Here is a 25,931-nt window from a genome sequence, read left to right as displayed (position 1 = left end):
GAGAGAGAGAGAGAGAGAGAGAGAGAGAGAGACAGAGACAGAGACAGAGACAGAGAGACAGAGAGACAGAGAGACAGAGAGACAGACAGAGAGACAGAGAGACAGAGAGAAAGAGATTGAGATTTTGAGTAATGTAGGCCTTTGACATAGTTTTTGCTTGTATCAATTATACATAACTATGTGTGAATGATAAAATATGATATATAATATCCACTTATGTGTACATACTATGAAATGTAAGCCATTTTGTGAGGAATTTTTCAAAACATTTCCTTGGCTTGTGATCTAGTGATACTGCTTTGAGACTTATCACAGTGAACAGATCCCAGCCTGCAGAAAGGGTGGGTTTGGGATTAGTGGGGGCAGGTTTATTCTTCAAGTACAGGGCTTTCTGATAAAGTTGAGAATGTGGCTTAGCACAAATGCCAAAATATTGTTCCAGATGTTCAAACAACACACCAAAAGAAAAAAAAAACATTATTTACAAATGAGCTTAAAGCAATTTTTCAGGCATATATTAAATATAAGCAAGCATTTCTAGGATATTTTTCTGATTGTCAAGAGGAAGATGAGACCATCTTTCTGGTTTTTTCCTCATGAGTAATCAAATATAATTTATGCTACTAGTGTTCATGTTTTATTTCTGCTGGACCTTGTTCTTAGTAATTAGTAGATCCCTTTTTCATATGATAATAAGTCTTCAACACTGGATTTCATGCTTGTTAAGCAAATCAGAAGAGAGCTACTATTCTCCCCTTCCCCAGGCTGCGCAACATTAACAGAACTGCAGACATATAGCCCTAAACAATAGTTTTATGGTAACTTATAGTTAAGTTTATGTAAGTTTTTCTCATATGCATTTATGGGTTGAGAGATGCTTGATGAATGAGATTATTGTCAACTCAGAAGCTAGAACAGAATTGTTATAGTGGTTGCTCTTCCTTCCTTCCCACTTTTCCCTCTAGTGTTTGTGACATAAGAAGAGTCCTCATCAGTACTGTGGCTCCACATCTTCAAAATATTATTTTTGGTTAGAATAAAATCAACATATACTGAAGTTTGTGGTATAAGCCCAGATGTTTTTGTTATAAGTCAGGGTGAACTACAATTAATGAAATATAATATTAAAGAAATCATAATCCAGTTTGAGAGAGTAACATATTCATAGCGAGAGCTTAGTAGAATTAAGTTATGTAAATATCTACTTCTTAAATGACAAAAAAATCAAATACAAGTATATGCAGTGTGAAATTGGAGCCACCTGCTGGCTCATAAAATAGTAATACTTTCTTGCTTTAAGAGGCCCTGCTTTTTATGAAACCCTGAAAAATCAATGATAATGCAGTTTTCACCAAGCAAAAGAACTTTGAAACAATTTAAGGTCATTGTAGTTTTAACCTTGTTGGTTTTTCAGTGTGTATCTAGTTAAAATGTATGTATTGCTACTTGAAAACTAATCTTGCAGGCTGCTAATTAGAAACTTAAGTCCTTCTAATGCTAAGCACCATGGCCTTTTCTTCTAAGTTTTGAGGTTTGGGTGTCATGAGGGCTTTAAGTTTTTAATAAAGAAAATGTCAAATCAGTGAAAACTGTTCAATGCCCTGGTGCTTCTGACTTTGTGAAGTTAGTTTTTGTTTAGCATGGTAAGTATCTCCCTAAGGTTGACACATAAGGATTGGTGAATAATTTATTTATGTGCCATCTTATTCTTTGCTGTCTCCTACTTCTCTTTTTACTGGATTTACTTTTTTACTGGAGGACCTGAGAAACAATTAAGTCACTGTGTAGAGGGCGGTATAATACATACATGTATGTATGATATATATATATATATATATATATATATATATATATATATATATAGAGAGAGAGAGAGAGAGAGAGAGAGAGAGAATATATATATATACACTGTATACTATATATATATATACTATATATATATATATGATATACAGTGTAGTTTCATCTCATTTATTTCTTAGGATCTACTTCCAAATACCTTCATAATGCCCCCAAATATCCCCCTCCCTATTTTATATCCTCTTATTTCCCTCCATTTGCAGCTTGTATTTGACTTTCTGATATGTTATAAGCTAGACTGCAGGATGCAGGCTGTCAGCTTAGATGCAGCTCAAATCATCACAGTCTTGTATCCTCAGTTGCCTTGCTCTGTCTCAAATTCATGTTCTTTTTTAAAATAATTGCTCCCACATTTATACATGTAAGTATACACACACACACACACAGACACACACACACACACACACGACTTCATGGCTGACCATTTGGTATTGGATAACTAGGTTCCAGTGGTTTCCCAGGAGAAGATTATTTCTTCTGCTCTCAGTATTCCTCATGGTTCTTTGTCTAAGATTCAAGCATTCCATTTTCCATATTAACTTGTCCATTGGTGCCAACACTGTTTGGGCCTTGTTGAGACAAACTTATTAATGAGATTTGATGGGTGTAACTTTGCTAACATTTCTAGGAGACAGGAGACACATGTCACAAAAAACTTTGTGCTCCTCTCACTCTTAGAATATTTTCTCTTCTTCTTCTGTAGAACCTGCATAGGAGTTCTGATTTTGTGTGTGTACATGGTGTATGTGTATGTGGTGGTGTGGTGTGTGTGTGTGCATGCACACACAATTACGTATGTATCAGTAGCTACTAGGCACTATGAAATGTATTGTTCTCTGCATTTTGGTCAGTTGTGGTCTCTAATGGTTTCCACCTGTGGCAAAGGGACGTTTCTTTGATGTGAGGTGAGAACTACAGTCATCTGTGCATATTGATAAATATTTAGAATTTAATTAGGAATTATGCTGGCTTATTGAAGTGGTTTATCTTCAAGATGTATGACTTCACTAGCCCTGGGTAACTGTTTCCAACTTGCATAGAAGGCATATTTTAATTTAAGTATCATTCTCATTGAGCTGATTCAAGAAATATAAGGCTTTTTGGTTTCAGAAAGTTAATATATGTCCTTTCATGGGAATAACCACAATGTTTCTATCTATGTGCCCCCCTCATTATATTACTGTGTAGCTGACAAGAGTCGTCGAGGCAATTGTAGCCCCTTAATCTCTAACAGTGTGCAGTGATTCTCAGTTCTGTTCTGCCCATCTAGCACTGTCTCTGTGTCTGTCTGCGGATGATGTGAGGATAACTGGGGGATGACTCCTCTGTGAATCATCATTTGCTGTTTGTATTTGCCTGTTTAGGTTTATTTTCTTTTATGAGGTTGTTTTGTTGTCACAATTTTACAAAGAAAGACAAAATTTCAGTTGGTAAATGTGGTATGTTTAGCAAGAAGACACTGTCCCAGCCTATTGCCAGTACACACTGCTATAAAAGTCTATAAATTTATGTATATTTAACATATTTATTATATAATATATTCCTGTGCTGCATGGAATATTTATTAGGTATTTATTATTCATGGAAATATTTATTAGACACTTACTATATAGAAGACAGGTGCCAAAATTGGAAATAGTACCGAAAGAAACACAATTCCTACCCTCAGGGAGTTCTCCATATCATGATAGTTGGTGACAGCCTTATCTGTCATTCTTTTAATATCCCTAAGTGACTCGCATATGTCTTTCTTTTAAGACTGTTAACTTTAGATCAGTTGCTTCTTCATACCCTTGCTTGGTAATTATAGCAAATTTCAATATTCTTTTTGGATGAGGAAATTATGTCTTTGGTCTTGTAAAGATGACATATATTCCTTTTAGAGCATCATATATTTCTGAATAGTGAGAAATTAATTTTTTCACTGGTCACTCCATTGTGAGGAAGTCATAAATGAATGAAGTAGAGGTTGAGCTTGACATATTTAAAGAGGCCTTGAGGTAAAAGAAGAAGCCTTAAATCTACTGAGGATGGTTTTTAGAATAATTTAGGAGTCCGTATGGGTGTTTTGTATCCTTGAAAACTCTTTGAATGGCAACTCTTAAACACTAGATTATGTTTAACTTTCCCTTACTCAGCTCCTTGTCAGAGTCAGAGAATTGTTTCATTTATGAATTAAGAAGTATGGACTCCCACCCTCTTCTGATTTTATACACCTTTGCCTCTGTATGACACTGAGAAAGATGTCTTTTTTAAGGCACAGGTCCTTTTGCCATCTAAGTGCATAAGAGATGGTAAGCTGCCCTCTCCTGGCTTTGTCCTTTAGAAAGGGCTTAGTTGCCTTGCAGATGGTGAGATGTTATAAAGAAAGCAAGGAAATTATAACTTCACCCCATTATGTCTCAAAGATAATTCATATGTGCCTGGTGGAAGCTCTTTCTGCTACTGCTCACATGAGTAAGACTATAATAGAATCTTGTAAGACAGATTGTACCTAAAGTATAAAATACAATCACTAGTTCAATTTTAATGCTAGTTTGTCTATTCATGTAACTGAAGTGATGTAGTCTGCTTAAATAAATTAGAGTTTTTAAAGAAATACTTTGATTTTTAATTCGGGTAATTTTACTGTGAGTATAATTAAATTATACATGTATTAAATTCTTATGTTAATCTTGAATTTTATCACATCAGTATCTCTGAAGGACAGATTACATGTTAAAATATGTACTTCTCTTAGGGAAAATGATTGACATAATTATCTCCTAATTGTAACTTAATTTTTGATATGTCTCTTTATGTGAAAGAAAATAGATATGAAGATAATGATGCTGATTCTAATGAGGAATTAGTACTGGCCTCCCAGGATTTATCTAATGATAGGCTGTCTTTACTTTTAGAGCTTGTCCTTTTGATCATGCACTGAAATCTTAATTCTCAGTGTTCTCTGTCTTCAACACATAGGGCTGTGATCTTATTTCAACTCCTGACCAAGACCACACTGACTTTACCAAGTGTCTTCAAGTGCTCCAAAGGAAGATAGAGGAAAAAGAACTTCAGGTAAGATCCATTAATACCAAAAGGGAGGCTCTGGTAGTTAAGATGCAAAGAAGCCTATGTAGTTATTTACTCCTTTGTTGTTATTTATGACTTTCTCTGTTTTGTGTGTATCATGTAAATCTGGACTGAGTTGCAGATATGTTACTGAGGGTGTATAGATAAAAGAGCACAAATATTGATGACTTGGAGTTGCATGGTATAAATAGGTGACCTAACCAATGGATAAAGTAACCCAAACAGGTTTCTGTGCCTTCCTAAAGTAATCATTGAATCATCATTTTTACACACTGTTGACAGATATAGCCACACATGTTTTGAAATATTTCTGTTTAAATGTTGTGTATTTTATGTGGAAAACAAACATGGTCTTGATTTGGCCCATGAGCCATCACTGCAAAGTATATGTAAAGAAATAAAATATCACCTTTATTATTTTTTAGCTAGAGAAGGTATCTACTGATTTGCATTTATTTATTCTTTAATAATTTCTTTATTCATCACTCAAATGTTCAATTAAATTAATTAGTACACAGCCTGTATTTCGTATACTTTCAATACCTGTTGAAGTGGTATAAAATTTGTTCTAGGTTTTTGTTTCACTAAACACCTAGAAATATAACTAAAGCTTTAAATGAAATATTTTATAGTAAATTCTAGCAAAAGCAGTAACAAACCAATATGCATTATTAATTGTATAATTTTATACCAAGAAAACATCATTGTATATTAGAATGCTTTGGGTAGCACAAGTATTGGCAAATGCATGCCAATGTGATATCATCAATCTACTGTAGTAGGGTTGCTTTCAAGGACACCTCAGACCAGTTCATACTCTTTTTACATTATTTGTATTCACATGCTATGTGCTTTTCTCTTCACAAGGCTTCCTTAATGTCTTAGCTACTGCTAGTGTCTTTTACCCTTTGCAGCAGAGAAGGAAGGTAAAGTTGTGAAGAATTTCTCATCTCTTTCCACCATCATCCTACTTCACTCTCAGACACTCTTTCTTACACCACTCAAGGAAAGCAAAAGAGGATGAGTACCTTGCCTACTTTTGTGAACGGGGAGTGAGCTAGATCCACTGGATTATTTATTCATAAAACACAGTGAGTAGCCACCTGCCAGCATAATGTGGCTTTAGGAGAAGCAACTCTAAAAAGAACTTATTCCCCAGGAGTGTGGTCCCTCAGGGATTTACTCCAGCACATACATTTTAAGTTGAGGAATAAATCCTTTTTTCTCTTTGAAGAAAAACCTTGTTAACTGTCATAATTGGCAAATAGTTCAATGTGCAGACACAAGAAAGTAATTCTGTGAACATTTCTCATCTCTGTTGTGGCTTTGCTGAACTATACCAAATATTTCATGCTTCTTCCAGCAGTAAATTGCTATAATTTAATACTTGTTTAGTAAAAAAGAAAATAACCCATGGAGAATTATCTATATATGGCAATTAACCCTATGTAGCTGATTTCGAGTGTATTAAGAAAATATTGTAAATCTTTACAATTGTGCCTCTTTTTCAAGCATTTCTGTTAAAATTATTAAAAATAGAAATGTAGTTATACAAGTCCCATTTTTGTATAACTGATAGTATCTATAATGCAGCCATTGTTTCTCAAAAGGAACAATGTTATCTAAATTCAACAAGATCTCCACATACAGGAAACTCATAGACTAGGGTAAACAAAATATCTGGAAAAAAAAGTTTCAAAATAGGCAAATAATTATAATAGGAATTATTGTTAAATGTTATTATTCAGTCCAATCAGTGAGGAGTTTTGAATGAGGCCCCTGCTAGAGGACCAGCAGAATGCACACATAGCAATGACCTTGTCTTTCAGTTCTGCCAGTCCTAGGTCTGCTGCTGCTGGGAGAGATCAGCCTTGGCTCAGGAGTTTGCAGGAAAAAGCCTGGATTCCTGTGCTTTGTACTGAGGGGGATGTAGCAGGATAGCAGTATGCATGAGCATTTGTGTGGAGGAAAATGCAGTCATGCTTGCCCTAGTGGTCACAGCCTCTGGAATGCTCCAAGCCTGTGTCATCCAGCCTGTGCTTAAAGGCTCTTCTTTGGATGTACTAAAACTTACCATATTCCCTCCCCTTTCTGTCATAAAGTGTTTATGACTCTAAACACTTTAAAGGATTTTGGTTTTCTTCTCATCTTTACTATCCAACCAAGAAGTTGGTGTCAGGTACAGATTTTAGATACTTAATGCATAAAGGGATAGTCTGTATATTTGGTGAGTTTGGTGTTTTATAAATATAAAGAATGGCACAGTTAATGGGAAGTTTATCAGAGAGGCTGTGGCGAGTCAATAGGAGCACAGCAGCAGAGGAAGAAAGCAAGTTTAAAATCTCTGCACCACGAAGCAAGGACAGATAACTTGGGAAAGGTACGAAAACACCATACCCATTTTTCAGGGTCTCAGGTAAGACTGAGAATTAATATGAGCTGAGTCAATAGAAGAAAAGCATACATACTTTGTATAGCATGAGAAGCATTGTAGAGATATGAAATCCCAATGTAGCATTTAGAACCAGTTCCTTTTTTATTTTTTAATATTATGCCCAGTTGACTGGACCTGGTAGAACTTTATTCACAGGAGCATTTGGGAGGGATATAACCTAGTTGGCTTTGGGTCTGTATTTGTTGTCATCTACTTCAGGAGGAAGCTTCTCCAATGAATGCTGAGCAAGACATGGATGTGTTTTCCTAGCCATGGAATGGACAAGGAATATTAATCATGAAAAATGACTAAATTATACGCGGAAATATTTTATTATTTCAACCAAGGCCATTCCCACCTTTGAGGATAAGCTGTTGCCTCTATCACACAGGGTCTGTATGTTTACTTTTAAGAGGAACTGAGACATCTTTTTGCACCAACTTTTTAATGTGCTTGTAATTTAAATATTTAGCATGCTAGAATGATGTGACTATGTTGGTGTGGCTTCTTGCCAGCCTCCTCTGTTTCATTGGACCTGGAACAGTTTGAGAAGCTTATAATGGAGGAAATGATTATTGTTTTAGTATTTTAAGTAGTATACTTAGTGAGTGAGGCGATAGCACAAATAGATACACAAGCATGAAGAACTAAATGAAATCCTCAATACCATGTAAGAGTAATATGTTTATATGCATTTATAGCCCCAGCACTGAGGGGGCAAACACAGGTGAATCTAGGCTAGACTGTGTGGCTGAGTATTGAGCTCCAGGGTCAGAGAGAGGCCCTTAGTACAGAAAAACAGGTAGGTAGTGATTAAGGAAAACACCCAACTTCTGTGCATGGACCTACATACCTACACAGAGAGAGACAGAGACAGAGACAGAGACAGAGACAGAGACAGAGACAGAGACAGAGACAGAGACAGAGAGAGACAGCATGGGTAAACTGAAGACTATGTTGCTCGTGATAAAACTTCTGGAGGTAGCTGTCATTCAGGTTGTGAAGCACAGTGGGAGTAGTCTGCCCTCAACTGCACATTCCTTGTCTGCACCTTCAGTTTCCTGCGACCAAGGGAAGTCTGAAAATACTAAACCAAGAAGTACAGAAATCAGTATTTCATGGGTTTCTATATGTTGCACCTTTGTGAATAGCTGAATGTAACAGTATTTTGTCCATTCTCCTCTGGGATTATGAATTGCATCTCTGTCCAAGATTAGCAAGATTGTACTTGCTAATCTCTCTTTAGTCATTTATTTGCTACTTTGTGTGCTGGATTGATGTTCCCAGGACCCCAGTTCTGTTTATCCTCTAGTCATCATATGCCTGTCACAATGCCTCTGTCATTCATTTCCCTTCATCTCAGCACATAGCCATATTATTTCACATTGCCGTAGAAGAAGGGTTGGCTCTGTTCAGTAGCCTATTTTGAGGCAGAAGCCACATTCATGGAACCTTCCTTACAGCATACTGCTGTGGTTGCTCTATTTCATTGTCGGTTACTATTACATTACCATGTATTCAATTTGATGAAGTAGTTTCTGTTAGTTTCTATTGGATTTTTTTAAACCTGGAATACATTTTCTAATTTGATGAATTAGCAAGAAGTAAACATTAGAAAAGCAAATAATACATTATCCCCCACATCCATCCTTTTATCACAGCATGAGATCATGACAGCTTTTAAATTTTTCTTCCTAAATTATCTATATGAAGTATAAGAAATAATCCTTTATGCTTCTCTTTTCCTAATAAAACACATTTTTCTACTTGATTTCCTTATAATTTATAAAGATAAATTTGTCACCAATTTATAACAGAAGGTACATGTTCCTGCTGCAAAATAAAAATTTGATTATAAATGGAGTATCCAATATAGGCTGTACCATGCCATGATGAACTTTGCAGTATTTTCATTCAAGACTCTTCTTAACCTGAAAGAGTTTATTGTCTTAAATATGAGATTAATTGAAGAAAAAAATCCCATGAATTATCTTTATTTCAAACTCATCTGCCCTCAAGTCCCACTCTTGTGCAGAAGGCTTCTCTTATGCATGCGACTCTAGTGTTTTGCTTTCATGGGGCAGTATTCCTTATGTGTAATGGAATCTTGAATTATTCAATATCAGGATGACATCTGATATGAATGCTCCTTAAACAACACTTACTTTCCAGTGCTCAAGTGATTAAACACTTTATATCTAAACCATACAATTCAGTAGGAAGCATTAAATGTTGTGAGTTCAAGCACCATAAAAGGTGGTGTGCACATTCTTTGAATGAAGCAGGAATAAGTCTATAATTTAAGACACTGAAAATGACAGGATATGTCTCCTTGAGGCATTTACTGGTATTGCAGGACAGTAGATTCGATAACTTCAATTGCAGCTATATTTTTATATCTACACACACATATATTTCTTTTGTTTTGCTGAACTAGGTCATCATTCTGCAGCCCAGGATAACCAGTTACTATCCAAACAAAACTAACCTAGGATAGTCTTGTGTCTGGATTGGAATTCTCCATTGTGATGAGGCCTGAGGCCTGTGCTAAGAATTATAGGTTGTCCATCGTTTAAACTCTTTCATGCATATAAGTACACTGCCCTTACACATCAGCAAGTACTATGTATTTTAGACTATTTACAGGCATTTGTTACCCATGTTAAATTTAGTTATACATTATTTTTATGATGACTTTATTTTGTGTAATCATATATCACAAGTGACTTGTTTGAAAAAATACCTCACTTGAAAATGAAATTTAAGCTTTATCCATTGGAATGTAGGAGGACCCATGGGTCTCTGAGAGCTTCACAGTTTTCCAAGTGTTTCCACGTGTCTTTTTTTTTTTTTTTAATCCTATTAGACCTAAGCCCCTGAGCATAATTAACTCCCCTGCCTAGCCTCCCTAGCAAAATGTAAAAAGGTGTTGCTATGTTCTCTTATACTGGGAACTCAGTATATAGACATTCACGTCATTCCTGCTGTAGCAGGAACTTGGTCTGATGGGGTTAACGAGCCAATATCTTTAACCAGATCTGAAACAAAATGTAATATTTCCTATCAGGCAGTCTGTCTGTCTGTTGAGAAATTATCACAGGTCAGAAAAGACTAAGAATGCATGACAAATTAATGTAGTTTCCTAGTCTGTATTGGTGTGTGAATGAAAAAATGGTGTTGATAGGCAGATGGTGGAATGTGGACGGTCAGAAGTAAACAGCTTCAGTACTAGTTGTAATTAACATTCCATGATTATAAGATGCTAACACAGGATACCTGGGTAAAGTACATGTCTTTATTACCCTTATAACCTTGTAATCTAAAAATGGTTCAGAGTAACAGTTAAATAGAAGAAATATACCCTACCTTAAATGTATTGTTCCCATAGAGCCTTGCACAGAACATATGTGATACTGTTCACGGTGTTGAAAAGAAGGGTGCTTCTTAGATGCAGGAAAATCAAGTGAGTGAATTCACTCACCTTAAAGGATGCCCTTAGAATGCTTCCCATTTGATTCTCTGCTTCATGTTTAAGTGACTATTTTAGATGAAAAGTTTGCTAGGAAATCTTAGTTTGACACTTGGAGGCATTTAAACTGGAGGAGCAGCCCAGGACTTCACTATCTCTCCATATCCCTAGCCTCATGAGGTGTAGTAACCAAATGGATTCAGAAAGTTTGCTCTTTATTTCTGCATTCTCTAGGTGGTCTGCTAACCTTTCATGACTCTTCATCGTCCCTCTTTTCCCTAGGTCCCTCAGTGTTGACATTGCTTCACTCTTGCCTCCTACTCCTTCTGCTATCTCCCTTAGCTTCTGTTATCACTTCTGTACTAATACCACCCTAATCTATAGCTCTACTACAAAAAAACCCACAAAGCTATATTTCTATTAGCTAACAGTGAGACAGAGGAACTTCAGTGCCAAACAGAATTCATCATCCTGCTCACAATATCTCACTCAGTGGCACTGCCATCTTCCACCTATATACACATTTAAGCTACCTTATCTACTACACAATGGTTGATCACACTTACTTAAAGTTCTCTGGTTTCCCTCTCTTGCATGCAGCTTTTTGCAGTCTTACTGGTGCTACATTAGCTGTGTTATTTTGTTAGGTTTTGTTCACCTATTTTTAGTCCCTCCTTTTTCTGAAAAGTAACACACTACATATTAATTGTGCATCTGCTTTAAATCATTAATTGTCTACCATTGTTTTATGTATTTGCTAAAACTAGGCCAATGACTAAATGTGTTTCTAGTGGCATGTGTATACTTGCCAGAGGATTCTTTGCACATTCATTCTGATGCATGCTAGTAGCTTTCTTTCATTCTTCTCAAACATCTGAGTAGAATCTCTCATATCCTCCTCATATCCATCATTAGTAATAATGAGGATATTTATTATAAAAGCAATTATAATTTAAATTTTTCTAAGCTACTAGTATTTATAGCATTGTAACTAGAATCTAGGTGCTCAAGTTCTTGGTCAACACTTGGACCTCTGTTTAGCCATGTGATAGTAAACAGCTGTATAAGTCTCCATTTTATTCCTTGTAAAATATGAGAGTTAATTTGCCTTATAACATACAGAGTCATATGGTAACTTATGACCTCTAATACTATCCAATCTAATACAAGAGACAGACAGGTAACCATGGAGTAACTCAGGTATATAGTAGATGCTGCACATGTGCTGCAGGTAGTTATACAACCTGTGTATTCATCGTTTCCCTGATCATCTAAGGAAAACTGGAATGACAAATATTCTTTGTAATGAGAATGTAGAATGTAGCGCATAGGAACCAGGCCTTTCTTGCCTCTGTAGTTGCAGAACTCCTCACTCCTCCTTTCTAGTCTACTGGGTCAGTTTGCCTTACACTCACTCTTCCTTGGTCTCTTATCTCCTCAGCACAATGGCATATGTGACATTTTTCGCTTTCAGTAATTTTTAATATATCTTTAAATGGTAAAATGCATACTTCATATGAACAGGTGTTCATGTGTACCACCGTAACCAAACGGTGCCTGGAACGTGTAGGAGTTCCAGCATGAACATGGTCAAATTCGGAATCCTATTTAGTAAGCCTTGTTATCAAATGTTATTAGACATTATTGCTTGCTTTAATTTTCAAATCCTGTTCTGATTCCACAGATTATGTTCCATTGTAAATGAAAATGCTTCTCTTTTAGAGATACGTAGTAATTGACATGGGTATATCCAGTATTTATATTGTATTATACTATAATAATGTAAAATATATTTTATATGATAATGTATTATATATGGTTTTACATATCTCTATATATGATATAACATGATTGTTTTATAGGATTTTGATACAATGTGTATTGTATGTAATGTAAAAGTATTAAGATCTTACATTAAGTTTGTTCTGTGATGTATAAGTTGTTGCTTCTAGAGCTTCTACCTCTTTTCTGTGTTTTAAGTCACTTGCACATGTCAAGAGAAACCAAAAATATACTGATTGCTTCATAAGGCATTGCCATTGTGAACTTGATGATAACACATATGTCTTAAAGAAGTGATAGAAGACCTTGTACTTTCCAACAGCAATTATGTAATTAAGCCAGTGTTTGTAAGGCATGTGCTACAAGCTTGACTATCTTTAGGGAAGGGGGTGTTGGGAGTCTGGGCCTGTCTACCTCAAAGGAATGTTAGGAGCTTGAATAGTTAGTGTTTTATGAACTTTTAGAAAGGAATATGAAATAAATACTGTATCTATCTTCACATGATCAGCAGTATATCAGTATGTTCATGTACACCAACCCTCACCCTGTAGTACAGAAGCAGCATTGTTCTCTTTGGCAAGTGCCACAGGAATTGGAACAAAACCTGTACAGGCTGAGTGAGAGACAAGCATGCAAGGAGAAGAGGTTTCTGGCCATCAGGTACTAGCATATTGTTTTCTACATCATTTTCAGAGGCTTTCCAAAGAGGAACGCACATCTGTTTCTCCTTCACAGAGAACAGAAATCTGTTTTATAGTACTGTGCAACAAGAGAAAATAGATAAAACTGGTACTTTGAAGTGGTTTGGGAGATGGGCTAGAGACATAAAAGGTGTCCTACCTTAGAGGCTCTGGCAGTCTAATTCATTCTTGGAAGAAGAGCAGTGTGTGTTTATAGGCCCCAGGACAAAGGTTATGTTTATCTGATTACCAGGAATCTCAGCTTTATGACTCACTTGCCAGATGGAATTTCCTATTAATATATCGAGTGACATCCTTGGTGCTTGTGAGGGTACTCTTTAGAAGACATAGGGCATTATATGAAAAGGAATTTTATACCATTATGAAGATTCAGAAACCAGCTCTGGAATAAGAGACAGTGTCTTGAGGCCTTCCACAAGATGAGTTGTCATGAAGTAGCATGCACTAGTTTAATAAATAGAAATCCCTCCTCATTTTTTCCTTTTGGCAAGATATTAAATATAATAACACCTGCATTAATAACTAAGATCATCCACACTAATAATGTATATTCATTTTAAAAAGTGATTTTTCTAGGTACTAAGTCATGCCTGATCTACACTGATAATGCTGTATTTATTTTTTTAAAGATTTATTTACTTTATGTATGTAAACTGTACATACAGACTGTTGTGAACCATCATGTGGTTGTTGAGAATTGAACTCAGGACCTTCAGAAGAGCAGTCAGTGCTCTTAATCACTGAGCCATCTCCAGCCCTGTATATTTTTTTTAAAAAGTGATTTTTGTGTAGGTACTAAGTCATGCCTGAGAATCCTGAACTGATGTTCTAACATATCTCAGAGGTGTATCCTCAGTGAGGCCTCATTAGTACTCAGGGAGATCCATGACTCTTTCCCTCTGCTGAAGTATTTTCTCTCTATGTTATCTCATGAACATTATTGTCTCAGAAAGTTCCCTTTGAGTAACAGAAGATGGACTTGTGCATGCTCAGTTTCCACCCTTGGCTCTGGAGATGGAAGTAGAAAATGCTTTCAGGTGTCCCTGCTGCTCTTCTTTCTTAAGAGCAGTTCAATATAATGTTCATGGTCAGGGCACTATCCATAGCCAAAGGTCAACATATGTGGAATAGAAATAGCAGCACACCCGCTTCTCTTATGTGTATCTTCCTGTCTAAACATACATGAATGTGTATCTTTCCTACTGTAATCTGTTGAATCAAGATACTCTTAAGCACATTAGGAAACAGTACTGTCTGAACTTATATTGATTACCTTTGGTCAATTTCAGGTGTTTATAAGATTTACCTGAAGAATGCTGACTTTTAAAAGCATCCATAGAAATAAAATATTTCTGTAGAATATTATTATCAAATAAATATTGTAGTCAGATTATAAATTTACTATGGTACTCATATCCAGACTATTCAGCAATATGTTAAATAGCATTGTGAATATCTCCAATGTAAATCTAAGCATGACATGATAAATATTGTAGTCACATGGATTAGTATGTATGCAAACTAACTGCACTGTAAGAAAGGAGTAAGCATTAAGTAATTAGTATCATTGCAGTGACATTTTCACTTGACATTATAAAATGGTCCAACTCATATCTAGAAATCAAAGTGCTAATACCAAGTACAAATTTGCCACCAAAACATTCTATTCTTCTTAATGGTAGAAACATAAGCTATTTATATTTCACCATCTTGCAATATCAAATGATTATGCTACAGCAAGTCTGATAGCTACCCATTATAAACTACACAAAAACAGTGACGCGAATTTTATACTAGTAAGCACTGAGGAAATAATGCATGAAAAACACTGCAAATAGCCAATTTTTACTCATCCAGAAGTGGAAACCAGGCATTTGAGGTATTATGTTAGAAAGGCACATGAAGCTAAGTATTATTTTATGGCCAAGGCAAAGCAAGAAATACTGTGGGGTGAGAAGTGTTCATGATGCAGGGTGGTCTCATTGCTATTCCAAATGACCACATGCGAAAAAACACAGATCTGTGGGACCAGAGTCAGCAAACTTGGAAATGGTGTGAAAAACTAGCTGCCTCAGCATGAGGAGGATCCTGACAGAGGTGGGAATGGGAGCAGCACTAATTCAATAATGACTCTGAGTCACTAGTGGATGCAAGCTGTCAGTTCAGGAGCTCTGCCTTTGCCCGAGGATTCGCATCATTTCCCTTCTTCTTGTTTCTTCCTTCTCCCTTGCCATTCGTTTGCCTTTTCCAGTGAGCCTGAACCCAGTCTTTCATTTACAAAAGCTACACCATCAAGGCTTTGATCAATATTTTTTCTTAGAAATCCTCATATTTTATGAATTCTATATCATTAGTCCCAAACCTTGCTTCCTTAAAACAGAAACTAAACACAGAACAGAAGCCCATTTCCTTGTATGTTTTACCCAGCTTGCTCTTCACGGAGAGCTGGGCACTGCTCCTGAGGTTCCTAGTACAGCAGGCAGCAGTCTACTGTTTTCATGTAAAATCAGACAGGTGACAGGCTGCTTAGGTTAAAATGATTTCTTACAAAGTTTTCAAATTTATGCAAGTAAAGCAGCTAGCTCTCTCTGATATCTCTCTAGGAATGGTCATCTCTAATCCTTCCAGGAGCTAGGAGAACAAGCTATTAGCTTTTTAATGTGTGTAAAATCATCCTTTAATTCTCTAATCTTTGTTTCCTCATCCTAACAATTCCATAGACTCATGTGCTCTCCTTCTAAAACTATTTCTTCCTAATCATATACAAACCTTTCTCCTAGAAAATAAACCCATGTGTCATTTGCTTGCATTTTATACATTCCTTCTTTTCCTATCCATACCTCCTCTTCCTGAGATCACTTTAACTCTCTGTCCTTGATGTCCTCAAGTTAACCCTGTCTTATTAGTGTAATAGTCATTGAACCAGAGGGTACATGAATCTCCTAATAATTCCAAACTCAAGGTCAAGTCTGACAGTGAACCATTTCTACAAAGGACCATGTAGGCTTTTGTGGCCTCTGTGGTAATGTTGTCTAGATCCTTTCCCACGGACCTAAAAGCCAAGCAGAAGGCCTGTTCCTCATCCTCCACAGCCTTATGACCTCCTCCATTCCTCATTCTTGAGGACTATATCCATTCCCTTTATTATGGAGTGATTAGTTCTGAGTAATGGGGGAAATATATTCCCCAGAAAGAGAAACTGAAAGTAAAATAGAAGACAGCAGATCAACTTCAGGCGCACAACAGTCACAGGCACTTGTGGGGGTCATGGGAATCAAGGGCATGGCACCTCCTCCTGTGCAGCTGTGCTTTACCCAGCACCTTTTCTTTACCTGCTCAGATAGCATACATTTTATACTCTGTGACCACAAGCAAGTTTCCGCAGAAAGGGAAAGAGACTGTACAAGTCGAGAGTCCTATCACACCATGCATGTTAGAGAATTATTTTTTAGCGATTTTTGGTGTGTTTACACGGATTTTAAAAACAAACTTTTCAGTGTTTCATTTGTCTACCAGTCAGTAATTTAGCCTCAGTGGACAACACCTATATAACATCAATTCCAATAACCTTTGTAAGTCTAGTTCCAATCACTGAAAACCTAGGAATATGTCATAAGTTATATGTTTTCAATTTCATCTGAATAACTACCATGGGACGGTTGCTATGATGTGAACATTGTAAACCATGATCGATACAACTTCCCATTTCTCCAAGGTGTGTAATTCACAAGAATACTTTGGAATTCTTTTTCCCTAGAACTGTGTTCATATGCTGATGGTGAGAGGTGTGGACATTGTAATTATCTCCAAGAGGCTTTATGATATTCATACCATTTATTCATCCACACTCTCATTTACTGTCATTCTACTCACAATAAATATATTACTGACTTTTCTCCACAAAGCTTTTCATTTTCACCAGAGGTAAGTTGAATAAAATTATGTAAATAACTTTTTTTAAGACTCATGAGAGATTGTTGTATTGTGTTCTCCTTGCCATTACTTCCAGAGAGTGGAAATGCAAATCCATGCAGATTTGCTCCTAGAATCTATTAGAATATTTATATTAAGAAGGCAAAACAATGCATTTCTATATCTTCTGAGATGCCATATTTGTTTTGTTTTAAGAAAAATACCTGTTGTATCTCTAGAGATCTCATTGCTATTGCTTGGCAAACTGGTCCACTCCATCCAGGAAATTTGAGGGTGCAAGGGCCCTCCCTGGGGAAGCACAGCATCTTGACTTCAGCTGGCTTTGATATGTTTGCCTGTAATATATGGCCCCTTTCTAGGGTCAATTTTAGAAAGCATTTGAGTACTATGGGAGTGAACTTCCCATTGTACTACATGCTGTTGTGTATCTTAACCAAAGTGTTGCATGGGTGTTTAAAAGCAATACAAGCACAAGGAACGAATATCAGTCTGTATTGACACAGGGTGGGAAGAGTTGAGGCAAGTAAGAAACTCATCCCTTTCTACACAATATGTAGAGTCCAAGGAGGGAAAGGTCACCGCCGTCATCAGGACCAGTTTGTCAGGTCTGCTTTTTAGAGAATCTGTGATCTCTAGGCCAAGAATTTGCACCTCCAGGTAAAAAAACATCCCAAGATAATTAAAAAAAAAAAAAAGTTTCATGTTGGATTGAAGAATGTAATGACAGTAAGTCATGAATTAGTTGCAAAGTTGTTTAAAGATTAAACTTATTTTTTCCATCAGTGGTTTCAAAAAAATAGGGACCTAGAAGTCAGCAGTAAATATTAGTGTTGAGTTTGTTTTTTTATTTCTACCTTGAGTCCTCAGAAAAATATTCCAATATAGACTTTTAGTATGTGTCTTAGTCACTCTGTTACAAGCTGTTGAGAAAAGTAAACTGAATGAGACCTAACTCTTGACTTGAGAATATGCTATCTGTTGGAGCGAGTGCCATCATGTTTGTATTATCTAACGTGCTGTCACCCAGGCTACAGCAGAAGTCCCATAGAATAGGTGAAAGGTGGACTTCCCCTAGCCCAGTTCTCTGCTCTCTGCCATGTGGAAATAGAGAATACCAATCTGCAAACCAGTAGAGGTTCCTCAGCAAGAGTCGGGCCTTTCCATCTTGGACTTTTTTAGCCACATGAACTGAGGGGAGTAAATACTGCTTAGATTTCCCTGGTTGTGTTCATTTCTTATATCATTCTGAGCTCAAACACGCTCTGACAGTTCCTTCTTTTTATTTTTGTTTTATTTACTCTTCTACACTTTCATCAGTATACACATAATGCTCTTTGAGCAAAGTCCCTTCCCATTATCCTCTGTTTTCCCATTTCATCTATCATCAAATCCCTTCTTCCTAAGCCCCTTCTTACTGTCATTTCTTTGTATGTGTGTGTGTATGTTGTGCCCCACTGTGAGTTTGTTTGCTTGTTTGTTCCAAAGAGTTCTTAATCAACAACATGTTTCACAAAGTACCTGTCCAAACATTCTTACTGTCTTTCCAATAAGGCAATGAAGTAGTCATCCTTGGTAATTACTAATCACGCCCTCCCCAAGGGAGGAAGGGAAAGGTAATGGTTGAGAGAATTACAAACTTGTGGGAGGTTCTGAGACATCAAATATTTGTGGAATTTTACTGCAGGGTATGAGTTGAGAACTTAGCTTAATATCCATCACTGGAGGGGAATCTTACACAATCTGAAAGACTGAAACTTAATTTTAAGCACAACCAGACTTGAGATGGTAGAAGAAACTATCATTACTAAGTATATGATTATTTAGCTTTTATACAAGTCACCATTTAGGTATTGTCCAGGCAAGGGCCAGTATGGTTAACCATGCAAAAATGCTCATGCATTCATCAAAGCTGTGTATTGGAGGGCAGAATAATAATAATTTAAGAAAAATTATGAATTCTTTATGTGTTAACATACCGTTGGAAGTATTGCTTATTCCATACTCATACAGGTTGGCATTTACTATGCCATGCCCTGCAGTGGGTGAGATACAGTGGGATCCCATAGGACTGATGCCTGGGACTGTCTGTGCCTCCACTTGTCAGTGTAGCCTGTGCTGTGTGGCCAGAACAGCTGAAACTTCACGTTCTCTGCCTTTTTACTTTGTTTCATGCCAGTCTCTAGAATTATTTTATACCCTTATTAAAACATGTATTTTAAGTATTTTGTTTTGCTATAAGACATTTTCTTTTGTTTTTTTTTTCTTAAATAGAATATCCTAGCTCCAATTAATTTGTTTACTTTCTCTTGGCCCAAGTTTTTGTCTGTGAATGGTACTTACACTTCTGTTTTCAAATTATAACATGTGATATAATTTAACTATAATTTTCACCATTGTGCAGTATAGATCTTTGAAAGTTAAAGACTGGGAAATGTGCCAAGTAAGCTGACTTAAACCCATGTGTTTTATTTTGTTAGATTGACTTTGCTACTGTTAGGTCCTTCCTGTCTAGAGGCAGGGAATGAATGTCTTAGTTTATACAGCAAAGTCCCTTTTTCTGTATTCTCGGAGTAACTATTTATAATACCCGCTTTTACTTCCATAAGGTGTCACTATGTACATTAAATTATATGATCACCCTATCTGGGTGAGCCACAAGGAAACTGCCCATTTATGCATCCCCAGAATTGAATTTCTAGAAAGTAAATGTAATTAAAATAAGCTGACAGTCACTGTTCTTACAGGAGATGGTGCAAGCTGTATCTAAGTCTTTTTGAGGTCAAAGAGAGAAAAACTTATCGTTTGGATACAGAAAGGTTTTTATTGCCTTAATAGAAAAGTAAAATCACGTCTTCCCTTGGTGTTTTATACTTCTTAGCTAGCCTTGCTGTGGCTCTGTTAAGACATTTAAAGTAGAGCCCAGTTTTTCATTCATTTTCAAAAGAAAACACTTTCCACTACTATTTAACTTACAATGTTAGAAAATGAGAATGTTACAAGGGGAAAGAAATGAAAAGAATCTTGAAAAACATGCTAATAAATTCAGTTCAGACCCTCAGCTAAAGTCCAAACTTCAGGTAGCTAGCTATTCAGATATTGATACTGTAGTTGGCTCACTGACCTGATAACACAAGATTTTGAGATAGGTCTTTACTAAATGTAATGACCTTTGAAAAGCCAAAGATGTCTTTTAGTACTACCATGCCTTGTTAACTAATAAGATCCTTTTAAATGATCTTGACCTGAGGGTAAGAGATACATATAAATCAGTCAGGATTGTTTTCTTTTTTCATATTTACTATGTAAAAAGAGAGAACACAGTGTTTGTTGGCATGTATATAGATGTGATTACCAACATATAATTACATGACACAAACATACAAACTAATTATAAGAAATAGAATTTTTAAGCAATAGAGTATTATCACTAGATAGTCTCTTACTGTTCACTGGTATGCATTAGTGAAATTGATTTCTCAATTATCTACCCTTTGTCAATAATATTTGTCAACAATACTGTGTAAGCATGCTAAACTCCATATGTTTCAAATGTTTCTTCCATTATACCTACATCTGGTTTCTTTGAACCCTCCTTTATCTTCTTACCACACTGACTCAGCTTTTGTTGGGAACTAAAAAGGGGGCCCAAGGGGAAGAGGGGGAAGGGGAACCCACACCCCACCAGAGTTTTACCTATTCTGTGGTCAGTCAGGCTTAGGAGAGCTGCCATACACTTTCCACTCAGCCCCTGGTGGGCATTCCGCTGACCCACTCTTCATGGGTTGTCAAAGGGGCAGCCCTACTTGGGAACCCCAGAGCTACTTTGCTAAAGCAACCAGGGTTATAGGAGAGAGGGATGAGGGAAGAGAGGTTCCCAACACCTGTGAGAATGAGCACAGTGGATCTTGATGAGCAGAGACTCTCTATGGTTTTAGAGTTTTATTATAGAAATGGAGGAGGAAAGAGGGGAGGGAGGTAAGGAGAGAGAGAGAGAGAGAGAGAGAGAGAGAGAGAGAGAGGAGATGACAAAGAGAAAGGAAAGAGGAGAGAAGAGTGAGAGAAGTGAGAGATAAGAGAACAAAGAAGTGAGAGTGAGGAGTAAGCGGGAGACAAGTAAGAGAGTAAGAAGTAAGAGGTAAGAGAGCAAGGTGGGGCTGAACAACCCTTTTTGTGGTCTTTACTGTTGCCAGGTAACTAGGGAGGAGTTTAGCCTGAAGGTCAGAAGCTTGGGCCATTGCCTACATGACTTTTAGCCATGCTTCTCTTATGGGACCTGGGGGGGGGGGGGGCAGTAACTTAGGCAGGTACCAGAGTTCCAGGAGCATGAGGGAAACGCCTACCGTGCTATTTAGGTAAATTATTACCCTTCAGGGTTCAGACCTCAGCTTGACTGGAGACCAGCCTGTCTGTGCATAGCCCAATTCCCCCACAAGTTTTGTCCCCATTTATGTATCTTAATTGTGTCTATACTTCCATTGAAACTCCCCGTAATCCCTACTTTATCTATCTCCCTGAGCTATGGTCCCATTCTTCCTTCCCTCCACCACTTACATCTGATGATCTCTTCTACTGCTGTTCTGTTCTTGTTTCACTCATCCATTGGTTCAATGAACATGTACTGGCTGCATGTATATGACACTTTATTCTAACTGCTAGAGATAGAAACACTCTGCCTTCATGTTAAGGATAGTCTATTTCTGGCAGTGACCACAGGACATGCTATGTGATTAAACTGTTTAGCACTGCATTGTATTACAAACGGTGTGAGGGTTATAGAGAAGTAAAGGAAGTAAGGCTATTAAATAAGTATCTTGGGATAGATAATGTACTCTAGAAAAAAAGTAACAAATGCAAAGTATTTGAAATAGGAAGATGTGATGTGTAAGCAGTAAGAGAGATGAGGGAAGTACTCCTAGATTAGAGAAGGGAAGAAGAGGAAAAGAGATTGGAGGTAAGATCAAAGAAATTGCCAGAGGGCAAATCCTGCAGGCATTTGTAAGTCCTTGTAAAACTCACTCTAAATCTGAGGGGTAGTTTTCAACAAATGATTGCCTTGATAAGATTGACATTTTAGCTTGATACTTTTTCTTACTGTATTAAGGTTGATTGTACACAATACAAATATAGCAGTAACTGTTAGGGGCTCTTACAACTCATGGGAGAAATAGGGGTTGTTCACATTCCCTCTTAAGTGTTGATGGCTTGGTCCTGGTTCTGTAGGGAAGATAAATAAGAGACTGTGAGGTAGACCCAATCAGTATTCTGTGGGATTTGTCTGTAGTAGTTGCTGGTGGGATGGATATGGAGATGGCAAAGAAAGCAGCTGGATACATGAACCTGGACATAAGGAGAGAAATGCACACATCTGATACTCAGATAGTGTAGTGTGCAGTATAAAAAACAATCTATGTTTTCGCAGGCATGGCACTGGCCTCTTCTCATCTCCTGGAGACTCTCTGACCGGGAGCTGTGAAATCTCATTACCCAGCTCTCTAAGTTCCCAATGTCAGGTCACTACCATGCCAGCCCCATGCTTCCAGATTCCCATGGTCTTTTGGGGTGCACTTCTTACAAACCCACGCTTTATAGCTTATACCTTTATCCTTGGAACCCAACTGAGTCACTGTGTGAAGGAAAACACCACACAAACTTAGTGCAGAATCAACAGGTAACTCAATCACTGGGCACAGCAACTAGCATCCTAATTTTGTAAGCTACCCTAAATATAACTCCTCCGATGGTGAATCCTGGTGGTTCCACCATCTAATCCTGAGGTTTCTTGTTAGCTACATATTGTCCTCCAATCTCTCCCCTGTCTAAAAGCAAGACGTTTTTTTCTGCCTCTCCTCTTGCTCTCCAACCCTGAAGTCACTCCTACTCCTTGCCCACTGATTGGTTCCTAGAAATTTTTATTCATTAGGGGAAGGTTCACAGGAAATCACCTGAGTACTTAATTCACTCCTTTTCCCAGGCAGCCCCTCTTGGGGAAGTGGAATTAGCATCAAAATACAAACAGCACTGGGGCTAGCCACAACACTGTAGTGATTTTTTTTTTTAACTGTTATTTACTGATTCCTCATTCAGGTCTAGTAAATGGACACTGGACACTTTTAGAAAATGCCTGGGTTCATATATTCTATGGAGCTTTAGTGCAGGCTGCTATCAGAAGTAACTCCTACCATTCAACTGTGGCATCCTTGTCCCTGCCCTTTAGGTCTGTCCTACCACCCTCATTCTGAATGTAATCTGCCACAGCTCACCTGTATAGAGCAACTCCTGGTCTGGGGGGTTTAGGTGTATTTCTCAGTCCTTTACCATTCTCCACGTTGTAGCTAATGCTCTTTCAAAACCTCTGTGGTGTGTTTTTGTCTTCCATTTCAATGTTACACAAGTAAAGGAAGGAGCTTGACATTCTTGGGTGCTTGGGACAGGTCCTAACAAGTGTTGGATGACTAATAAATATCTCTTTCTTGTTTGCCATTTGCTTATTAATGAACTATAAATATATGAATTGTATATATGTGAGGTAATGAAAATGACATGTTAATGTTTTTCAGATACCACTAAATATTGTTCTGTAGATCTCATTGGGTAAAAATGCTTCCTCTGTAAGCATGGGGAACTGATTTTAGAGTAACAGTAGCCATGTGAAACCTAGGCAGTGTGATAGAGTAACCCAGGCCTGAGCAGGGTTGGGGGACTTGTAATACTATATCCCTGTAGCTCCTTGGCAAGCCAGCTTAGGCAAAATTTATGAGTTCAGTGAGGGAACATGACTCAAAAAATAATGTGGGAAGCCTGGCAACATTTTTCAGCAGGTTAGAGTACTTGTTCTTTCAGAATACCCAGATTTGGTTCCCAGTTCCTACATGGTGTCTCATAGCCATCCTAACACCAGTTACACGGGATCCAACACGTTCTTCTGACCTCTACGGGTGCCAGTCATGCCTTTGGTACACATATAAGAATGCAGGAAAAACATTCATGCATGCAAAGTAAATAAATATTTTGAAGATTTAAAAAATGTGGAGAATGATTCAGAAAGACACCTGACATGGACGTCTGACCTCTATGTTCTTATTTATATCCATACCTGCCTATACACATACACATGTGCATGCACACACACACATACATACACACACACAGAGCACACACACACACACACAGAGCACACACACACACACACACACAGAGAGAGAGAGAGAGAGAGAGAGAGAGAGAGAGAGAGAGAGAGAGAGAGATTCATTTTCTTAAAAAATCTACAAATAAGTTAAAAGCTGTTTTCAAGCAGGGAAGCACAATACTGTAGTAACTTGATTATGTTAACTCAGCCTGCTTGTTGGCTTCTTGCCTCTGTTTATTACCAGTAGTTTTTCTCTGAGTTCTTATAACTTTATTCAGGTCCTTCCCTCAGTAAATACTCATGGATTACTCCATTGCAAACACTGTTAAATTGACCATGGTTTATGGGCCTCTGGACAGAGGAACGTACATGTATATCAAAACTTCTCACAAACATGAATGAGTAATGTTAGAAGTGCATGCATTGTGCTTTTGAGGTCCAAAATGAACTTACTCTCATGGACCACATATGGCCTGTTATAGATTGAAGCCCCTGCCCCATTGGCATAGTCAGAGAGATATGCATTTGACCATGGAAAGCTTATAAACATATATCTGTGTAGCATCTGTCTTGCTCCATCTGAATATCATTTTCCATGCCGAGCTGGAAGAACAGATCTTGAGAAGTCCAAAGCTGACCCTGTGGACCCACCTGCAGCTTGCACTGCTCCTCTGCTGGTTTCCATCAGCCTTGCTAAGTACTTCCTGCAGGGAAAATGAGTAGTGATGAGGAGGAATCTTGCTGCTGCTTCTGAAAAATTCAGCGACTGATTTACAGATATTACTTATTCATCGTGCTATCCCATTGCAGAAGGTGGGAATTAAATTCCAGCCTTAAAGGTTATGGGAATCCCTCAAGGCCTAGAGTGTATTAATGAAAAGTTGAGAACCTGATACAGATTCAAGTATCTGCATAGCGAGTAATCTTCCATCAGGCCTAGCTTCTCATGTGAATTTAGGCTCTGGTTAGGGATATGACGGTACATTTCTCTTCAGTTTAAAACAAACTGACACTAGTTTTCCTGGAGTCATAAATAGTCCTGACTCAGCTGGAATGCAGTAGGTTTCACTCTAAGAACTGTAATGCAAAATTAGAATATGTTTTCCTAGCTGATTTCCTGACAGAAGTGAACTCTGTCTACATGTTGGTTGGTTGCTTACCGTGAGTGCATGCTTTCCTCAAAAGATGAACTCATCCCTTCAGTCCAGAGGATCCATACTTCCTGAATTTCCCTAAGTCCCAAACTGACCTGTTAGAAGAGTAGAGGACTCACTCTAAATCTACTACTGGGTCCTGTAAATGTGTGGTTTGTCTTAAACTGCAAGCTCTAACATGACATATGTTATCCAAATTTAAATCCCCATTCTCTCAACTCTGATACGAACAGAAATGGGAAGCTCACCACAAATTTCCTCATTCTTCTGTACAACTTACATTTTGATGTTTTGATAAAATACCACTAGAATGATGATGCATCTATTTCTCCTTTCGGTAATTCTCTCTCTCTCTCTCTCTCTCTCTCTCTCTCTCTCTCTCTCTCTCTCTCTCTCT

At 37.5% G+C, this 25,931-nt stretch overlaps 1 protein-coding gene across 2 annotated transcripts in view; it reads left to right on the top strand.

Annotated features, from left to right (window-relative positions):
• Window positions 1–25,931, top strand: part of Tpk1 (thiamin pyrophosphokinase 1) — a 320,733-nt gene that overhangs the window by 154,995 nt on the left and 139,807 nt on the right. For both annotated transcript variants that reach the window (XM_021189978.1, XM_029535392.1), the window contains one exon: window positions 4,825–4,920. In XM_021189978.1, coding sequence (XP_021045637.1) covers window positions 4,825–4,920 — 96 coding nt within the window. The remainder of the gene's footprint in view (window positions 1–4,824; window positions 4,921–25,931) is intronic.

This window comes from Mus pahari, chromosome 2 (genome assembly GCF_900095145.1).
Source record: "Mus pahari chromosome 2, PAHARI_EIJ_v1.1, whole genome shotgun sequence".
Taxonomy (NCBI): domain Eukaryota; kingdom Metazoa; phylum Chordata; class Mammalia; order Rodentia; family Muridae; genus Mus; species Mus pahari.
This window is presented reverse-complemented; position numbering and strand designations above follow the sequence as displayed.